The sequence below is a fragment of the Henckelia pumila genome, unplaced genomic scaffold (assembly GCF_033568475.1).
Source record: "Henckelia pumila isolate YLH828 unplaced genomic scaffold, ASM3356847v2 CTG_466, whole genome shotgun sequence".
Classification (NCBI taxonomy): Eukaryota; Viridiplantae; Streptophyta; class Magnoliopsida; order Lamiales; family Gesneriaceae; genus Henckelia; species Henckelia pumila.
In genome coordinates this window covers 5750380-5759918 of record NW_027331833.1, presented here as the reverse complement: position 1 = coordinate 5759918, position 9539 = coordinate 5750380, and the positions used below count along the sequence as shown (strand labels likewise).

Here is a 9539-nt window from a genome sequence, read left to right as displayed (position 1 = left end):
CGTAAACTATGATGATAAGTATTGGGAGTAGTATTACCTCGATAATTTCCATAGCCTCTGGGATTTATATACTGCGCTTCCTCAGGTGGATGAGACTTTTCTATGGCAACCGAGACACCTGCAGGTTCTGCTACATTCACCTTGTTCAAAGCAGCAACTTGCGTACTCAACGCAGATATCTGTGCAGTGATAGAAGTGAGAGGATCGACACTGTACACTCTCTTCTTGACTCCCATGCGTTCAGATGGCCATTGATAACTATTGATGATCATTTGTTCCAGTATCTCATAAGCCTAAATGGGGTCCTTGGCAAATATGGTACCCCAGCAGCAGAGTCCACGGACATTCTTGTAGGCGTGATCAACCCATTGTAGAAAAGCTCTATTTCTTCCCAATCTGCAAAATTATTATTAAGGCAACTCCTTAACAAATCTTTGTACCTTTCCCATTCCTCATATAGCTGTTCTGAATCATGATGTTGAAAAGTGTTTATTTCAATCTTCAGTTGGGTGGACTTGGCCAGTGGAAAATACTTTGCTAAAAATTTCACAGTCATGTTCTCCCAAGTTATTATGCTTCCTAATGGCAATGACTGCAACCAGCTGCGTGTCTTGTCCCTGAGAGAAAAAGGAAAAAAGCGTAAACGTATTATATCCTCAGAAACACCATTTATTTTTACCGTATCAGTAATCTCTAGGAAGGTGCGCAAGTGTAAGTGAGGATCAGTTGTGGCGCTTCCATTGAATTGGTTCTGCTGAACCAATGTTGATTAATGTCGGTTTCAACTCGAAGTTGTTGGCATTTATTGTCCCTCGAGCGATTCCAGAATAGTGTGCCTGGATCGTCGGCCTGAAATGATCTCTGATTGGCACCAAGGGTAATTCATTGACATTTTCTTTAGCCATTCTAGCAATTTCTTCTAGTCTAACTCTTCTCAAAGTACGTGTGGTTCGTTCGATCTCTGGATCAAATATTAAAGAATTCGCACTTTGAGATCTTCGCATAAACTGCAGTCAAGACAACAGAAGTAAATTAGTAACTTAATATAAAATAAATAAACGCTCTAAATTAAAACTTAGACTAATTGGTAACAAGACTAAATAAAATTAAAAATTACTCCCCGGCAGCGGCGCCAAAAACTTGTTGTAAAAAATACTCGCAAGCGTACGAGGGTCAAGTTTTAATATAGTGATAAAGAGAGTGTCGATCTCATAAGGAGTAAATTGAAAATATTCAATACTTGTAATTAAAATAGTCTTAATTTTATTTAGAAAATTAAACTTTAGAGATTTGTGACAAATAAAATAAATAATTAAGTTTGTAAAACGCGCACACACACAATCCTTAAGAGATTATCAATCAGAGAGAAATAGTCTAGAGGTTTTGATTACACTTGGTCTCGACAATATTCATTCCTAATTAATTGATTTTCATGAGTTTCTTTTAATTAATAACCAAGAACACATAGATAATTCTATTTCTCTCTCCCCGAGTGTCAAATAGAGTTAGAATTAAAAATAAAATATATTTTTTTATTTGTAAATATTCTTTGACACTAATATTTTTTTTAAACATATCACAACTTTTTTATGCAAATATTTTTCAAAAATAATAAGAAACAATTAAAAGAAAATTTTGATAAAGAAAATTTTAGTTTAAGTAAAATAATATCATTGTTATAATAGTATACAATAATTTTTTCTATAATATGTAGATGTTAATTAATAAAAATAATTAGTTTAAGTAAAATAATATCATTTTTATAATAAACAAAATATTACTTTATACAAAAATCTTGCAATTGGAAGCCAAGTGAAAACATTAAAAATGATCTTTGGTATCATTAGTAATAAGTATATTATTAATGACTCTTCTAAACTAACATAGAGAATGACATAAATAACCTTATGTACAATGAACAATTTAGAGGTCAAAATAGTAAGCTCACATTTCAAACTCACATATTTATATTTAAGTAAATAACATCATTTTTATAATAAACAAAATATTACTTTATACAAAAATATTGTAATTGAAAGCCAAGGAAAAAATATGAAAAATGATCTTTGGTATACTTAGTATTAAGTATATTATTAATGACTCTTCTAAACTAATATAGAGAATGATTTTATGTACAATGAACAACTAAGAGGTCAAAATAGCATACAATATTTTTTTCTATAATATATAGATGATAATTGATAAAAAAAAATTAGTTTAAGTAAAATAATATCATTTTTATAATAAACAAAATATTATTTTATACAAAAATCTTGCAATTGAAAGCCAAGAAAAAAACATGAAAAATGATCTTTGGTATACTGAGTAGTAAGTATATTATTAATGACTCTTCTAAACTAACATAGAGAATGACGTAAATAACCTTATGTACAATGAAAAATTAAGAGGTCAAAATAATAAGCTCACATTTCAAACTCACATATTTATAATATAGAAGATAGATAGATAGAGTAGTATTAAGTATAATATTAATGACTCTTCTAAACTAACATAAAGAATGACATAAATAACCTTATGTACAATGAACAATTAAGATGTCAAAATAGTAAGCTCACATTTCAAACTCACATATTTATAATATAGAAGATAGATAGATAGATAGATAGATAGATTAGATAGAAAACAAAATATTACTTTATACAAAAATCTTGCAATTGGAAGCCAAGGAAAAAACATGAAAAATGATCTTTGGTATACTTAGTATTAATAAGTATATTATTAATGACTCTTCTAAACTAACATAGAGAATGACATAAATAACCTTATGTACAATGAACAATTAAGAGGTCAAAATAGTAAGCTCACATTTCAAACTCACATATTTATAATATATATATATATATATATATATATATATATATATATATATATATATATATATATATATTTGTGATCTTTGGTTCAGTCTGCGGTCTGCCCTGATCCCTGATAAAATTTCTGGATTTGCCCCTGGCTACCATTGAGGTGACACTCAACTATTAAATTTTTACAATTAATCGCATCCAATAGTTTAGTGTCACCTTAATGGTGGGCACAGAGATTGACATGGTTGGTGGACAACATAACAAAATAATATATATATATATATATAGACACACACTTAAGCTTATTCAAAATAAGCTGTAAGCATTCTGTAAAAAAAAATGGCTATAAGCATGCACGGTCTTGCAAATAAAGCCATATCCATCTAACTTCGTTAAAATTCTGGTACTCTTCGTGTTTTCTTTCTTTCTTTGTTTCTTTCTTTTTTTTTTTTTGTTTTTAAATCTCTTTTGTTGTTATTCATGAGCAAAATTATAATTCAAATACAAATTATAAACGATAATAACACACGATCACACTTGGTCAGAATCGATTCATATCCAACACTGATTCCAAGCAATTACAAGTAAATAAAAAAATAGCCTAGCTATATGCAAAATTAACATCGAATGGGACTAGTATATAGAAAATTTGGCAAGTACATGCATTCATGTTTACTTTTTCAAAGATAAACAAATATAATGTTTTCTATATATTAGAAAGAAAAAACTTAGAAGCAACAGTTTCATACGTTTGCATATTTTATTTTACTTGTATCTTAACAATTAAGCCAAAGGGTTAAACAAAGTTTTAGTTAATAATGTCCTTTTCTATTTTAACTTAATATATATATATTATTACGGAAAATAGCCAAATGCATCATATTTTAAATTTAATTGATCTAAATTTATCGTACTTGTTTTTATGCTTTTAAATTCAGTAAAATTCATGATTCTCTCACATTTGACTTGTGTATGTATCAATACATTTGCTTTCAAATTGTCTCACATTGAAGTAATTTGAAATTCATGATCGAATCGTTCTCTCAAATATAAATAAGTCCGTCAGAACGCCACCTGAAGGTAGGGAAAATTCCAATTTTCATTTTTCCACTTAACCAATATTTCTCCTTTACCTTTTATTAACATGTGGGTTGTGTTGCACGTACGCACGTAGAATAAGAGACATCTAAACTTAGTTACAAAATGCATTTGAATTTTAAAATTATCTTAAATACATTTTTGAAAGATTTTTTTCAAATAAAAAATAAAGATAAATTTGTAACTTTAAATATACTTTCGAATCCAATTTGTATAACCTTAATTTAGGGATGACAACGGGTTCGGGTAGGATTTCATGTCCCCGTCCCTATCTCCATTTATTGTATCCACACCATACTCATCCCCATTTCCGCCGGATATTTAACTTTCATCTCCATTTTCATACCCGTAGGAGGATCAGATATTCACAACCTACCAAAATATCAAATTACCATTTATAATTAGGGATGAGATCGTCGGGAACCATCCCGTAACCCTCTTATTCGATTTCCGTCCCGATAAGAATTGAGATTTTTTTTTCTATCCCGATCCCGTACCCGAAGAGTGTCGGGACCCGAATGTTCGGGACGGGTGGGGAGAGGGAATTCTCGAAAAATATTTTTTTTAAAAAAAAATTCTATGAAATTTTTTAAAAAAAAATTATGAAGAAACTCAAACAATTTTTTTATTAAAACAAATAAATATAAATATAAAAAATAATTATTTGAGAGATAATTATAAAATATTAATATTAAAACAGAATTATAAAAAATATTTTTATTTTTTTAATTAAAAATATTATTAATATATTCGGGTCGATTCTGAAATTGATCTCGATCCATAAATTGATCTTCGGATAGGGTTGTTGATCTCGATCCCGAAATTGATCAGGTCGGAAAAAATCCGGACCACTCGGGTCAGGAAAATTTCAGGACGAAAAAGGGTTGGGAATTGGGAAGGGTAAGGAATTTTGTCAATTTTGCCAGCCCTACCTATAATTGTATTTTTTTTTTCAAATTTGAATTATTTCGATAAAATTATGTTTATTTATCAAATTCGTTAGAAACAATAAGGAAAAAATTAAAAATAAAAAATAAAAAATTAATCATCATATATGAAATAATAAAATATTATAAATAATTTATTTCAATATCATTATTCTATAAAATAACATTAGATTTATACTAATAATTTTCTTTGTTTACAAAATTAAATTAGAATTATCATTTCTTTAACATAAATAAAAACATAAATGTGTTTATATATATATATATATATATATATATATATATATATATATATAATCGAATATTCGGGTCGGATATGTGTAAGATGTTACTACCTCCGTCCAAAATGCTCATACCCAATTGCTCATTTATTTAATTGGTCCAAAAAAATCCCTCCATACCTTCTTCTACTTAGGTCCAGTTTCGGATTTTTCATCGAATTCAAAGGAAATTGTGATCCCTCACTGATTGTATGTATATTATGTACTATATATATAATATAATATTGATAATTAAAGTAACTAGACATTTGATTTTCCTTTAATTTCTTCGAAATTTCTTCCCTGTAATTTATTTACCTAATATACAAACACCCCATAGACAGTAACTTCCGCCATCGATCACTAACCAGTGATACACTGATGACTCGAGAAGGGTAACATTTTACATCAACTTCGTTCTTTCCGATATCATCCTACAAAAAATGGAAAACATGAAGTTCAACCTTAAACGAGACGACGTTGGCTAGGTATGAACTTCTCCTTGATTCTGCAAGATCAAATATATTTAAGTATGTGATTTGGAATCTCAGATATATAAAAGTGTCCAGTCATGATCATGAAATTCATACCTACTAATTTGTTCTTCATTAGGAAAAACTAATATATCCATCCATCTCCAATTAAGAACCTCACAAATTAAATCATGAAGAAGAAGCGTCTTCCTGCAAAAACAATCTGTTACTATAAACAATCGCTTTCGAAGATTGCAACAAGGTACCATCAGAACCCGGCCGAACAACGTTTGTCTGTGATTGATATTGAGTCAGTTGACTCGCGATCGAGTCATTTCACTATAGAAAGCTCAACTCTCAGCGACGCTGTCGAAAATAAAAACCTTGAAGAGATAATTGGCGTACTTGGAGGTGTCGAGGGGATTGCAGCTTCTCTTAAATCGAACCTGCACCAAGGATTAAAGGGTGATGGAGATGATATTTCATGCAGAACCAAAGCTTTTGGAGAAAATTTCTACTGCGGGCGGCCGGAAAAGGGTCGTCCAATCCGCGTGGTTTATGAAGTTCTGATCAAGAATATTAATCCAACAGATCTTATCATTCTGATCTGTGCTGCGATAAAAATTGGAGTTGACATGAAACTGTATGGGTCTGAAAAAGGCTGGTACGATGGTGGTAGCATATTCGTGGCTTTTCTTCTTGTCCAACTTTCTAAAGGTATTACTTCTCTTTGGGAAGAAAGAAAATTGGACAAGTTATCACTCCACAACAACAACAATAATATCCAGGCAAGAGTTTTGAGAAACGGGAAGATGCAACATATTTCAATCACTCAAGTTGTGGTTGGTGATGTTCTTTTCCTGAGTAGTGGTGATCGAGTACCTGCGGATGGATTATTCGTCAGTGGCTACTCTTTGCATGTGGATGAAACGAGGGTGACCCGAGTAAGCCGTATTGTTGAAGTCGATCAATGTCAAAACCCATTCTTATTGTCGGGCACCGACGTGGTTCGCGGACAGGCCAAAATACTTGTAACTTGTGTGGGAATGAACACACAATGGGGAAAATTAACAAGTGAAATGTTCAGTTGTCACTCCAACCAGGAAACCACCCCACTTCAAAAGCGCTTAAACAAGCTAGTTTTCTCGATAGTTAAGGTTGGTGTAGTCGTAGCTTGCTTGGTACTTGTCGCGCACTTGGTACGCTACTTTACAAGGACTACAAAGAATGAATATGGGAAACAAGTGTTCGATGATAGCCGCAAGAAGCTGACTGAAGATATCGATTTCGTGGTGAGGATTGTTTCTGTTGCCGTAACTACAGCTGTAGCCGCAGTCCCGCAAGGATTGCCTTTGGCCGTTTTGCTTGCTCTTGCTTATTCGACCAAAAAAATGACGGTGGATCAAGTAAGAGTGAAAAATACAACTGCTTGTGAGACTATGGCTTCTGTTACAGTCATTTGTACAGATATAACAGGTACTCTATCATCAGAGCAGATCGAGGTAACTGAATCTTACATTGGGAAAGAATCCATGCAAGGAAAATGCTACACTTGTATCGAACCCACTCTACTTCAAGAATTGTTCATAGGAATCAATCTCATGGGAGAGGCTGCCAATAAATTGTCGTCAGTTCCTTACACCGATGATGCCATTCATTCGTGGGCTGTCCGGAAATTGAACATGGACATGGAAAATACACAAGATTTTTCAGTTCTAGACGTAGAGGTGGAATCGTCCTACCATGAGGACAAGAGAATAGGCATTGTGCTAGAAAAAAAGTCGGACAAAACCATCCATGTGCATTGTAGAGGTCGAGCTGAAACTATTATCTCCTTGTGCTCACATTACTATGATACAGCTGCTGGAAATCTCATAGCTTTTGATGAACAAGAAAGAAAAACATTTCATGAAATAGTAAAAAAAATGGCCTCTTCTGAGGATATTCATTGCTTGGCTTTGGCACATAAGCGGATTTCAGTGGAAGAATACATCAACGGAAAGGAAAACCAAAAGATTACAGACGAGGGGTTAGTCCTTCTGGGAATTGTGGGTATCAAAGAACCTTGCCGTGCTGGTGTAGAGGTTGCTGTTGAAAGGTGTCGGCTTGCAGGTATTGATGTGAAAATGATCACCGGTGAAGATTTTTCCATAGCAGAAGCCATTGCGAAAAAATGTGGAATAGTGAAATCTGGGGACGACTTGGTAATTGATGGGGACACATTTAGGGGTTACAACCCAAAGGAACAGTTGGAAAAGGCCGGAAGAGTTCGTGCTATGGCTAGATCGTCTCCAGCAGACAAACTTCTAATGGTGCAACAGTTAAAGGCGGAAGGCCATGTTGTGGCTCTGTGTGGTTCTGGCACAAGAGACGCCCCGGCACTACACGCAGCTGATGTAGGACTGTGTATAGGTAATTCAAGAACTCAAGTTGTGAAAGAAAACTCCGATGTTATAATCTTGGAAGACGATTTTGCCTCGGTCTCTCAAGTTGTAAAATGGGGACGTTGTTTTCACAGAAACGTTCAAAAATTACTTCAGTTTCAGCTCACGATAACTGTTTCAAGCCTAGTGATAAACTTTGTGGCAGCAACTTCAAAAGGCTGGGCGCCACTGACCCCAGCTCAGCTGCTATGGGTGAATCTCATAATGGACACCCTTGGAGTTCTTGCACTTGCCACCGAAAAACCATCCAAACAACTCATGGAAATGCCGCCCAAGGCCTTCGGGAACGACCATTTCATCACGATTAGCATGTGGAGGAACATAATAAGCCAAGCTTTGTATCAGATAGCAGTGATATTGGCCTTCATTTTCAAGAGTAAGCCAATCTTTGCTGCTAACAACGACACGACTACAGACACACTTGTTTTCAGCAGTTTTGTACTTCTGCAAGTGTTTAATCTATTCAACGCAAGAAGGATTGAGGAGAAGAATGTTTTTGAGGGAATTTTCGAAAATAAAATATTTCTGGGAATCATTGGTGCAGCCATTCTGCTTCAAGTGGTGATGGTTGAATTTTTGGGAGAGTTTGCGCATACCATGAGGCTGGATTTTGAGCAATGGGGACTCTGTATTGGGTTGGCAGCACTTTCTTGGCTGATTGGCTTTCTTGTCAAGTTCATTCCAACTCCAAATCGGCATACGATGACCGATTAATTGTTGCTCTTAATTGGATAGCTAGCTGCTCATTTTCGGATTTATAAACTTTAGCATGTAATGTAATAATTAATTACTGATACGTTTAATCTGTAGCTATATATGCTTATGCCAAAGGATGCATGGATGCTAAAACTCATACTTGCGATATTAAATTTCGGAGTTATGGTTTTGAAATTGCTTTTAAAAAGTGTTTTTAGACTTATCTTTTACACAATTTCCAGTTATGCTTTAATTTTTCCTTCGTCTTTATTACAATTCGGAGCCGTGAATGAATTTATCCTAAAACCTCTCCTACGTTGGAGATGGCCGCATATTATATTCCAAGTTTTTTTTAAAATGAAACAAATGTCTTAAAAAGACAATTTTATGATTTCATCTCTCACATAAACATTTATCAACAAGGAACATATATATATATATATATATATATATATATATATATATATATATACTAGCAATAATGCACGTGCGTTGCACACTTGCACGTGAAAAACATGTGTTGAAGTAATATAATTCAAAACAAAATTAGATAACTCTACAAAATTGTTATGACATCAATATTGAAACTTTTGACAATTCATGCTAAATAATTACTCTCAAATCGATCTTGAAATAAGGGCAATTTGCTCAAAAATCCCCAAATGCTAACATGTTTTGCTTTGGGGTCCCTAGTCATAAAATGTGGTACAAAACAATACAAGATGTGTTACAAAATCATACAAGATATGGTACAAATTAACAAAAAATGTGGTACAAAAAAGTGGCTAGGGAGTGC

General features: G+C 33.2%; 1 protein-coding gene across 1 annotated transcript; it reads left to right on the top strand.

Moving 5' to 3' along the window:
- The first annotated feature begins 5794 nt into the window (after positions 1 to 5794).
- LOC140872643 (calcium-transporting ATPase 12, plasma membrane-type-like) lies at positions 5795 to 8761 on the top strand. Its single transcript, XM_073275532.1, has one exon. It carries the CDS (start codon positions 5795 to 5797, stop codon positions 8759 to 8761), a length of 2967 nt encoding a protein of 988 aa, XP_073131633.1.
- Positions 8762 to 9539: the final 778 nt, after the last annotated feature.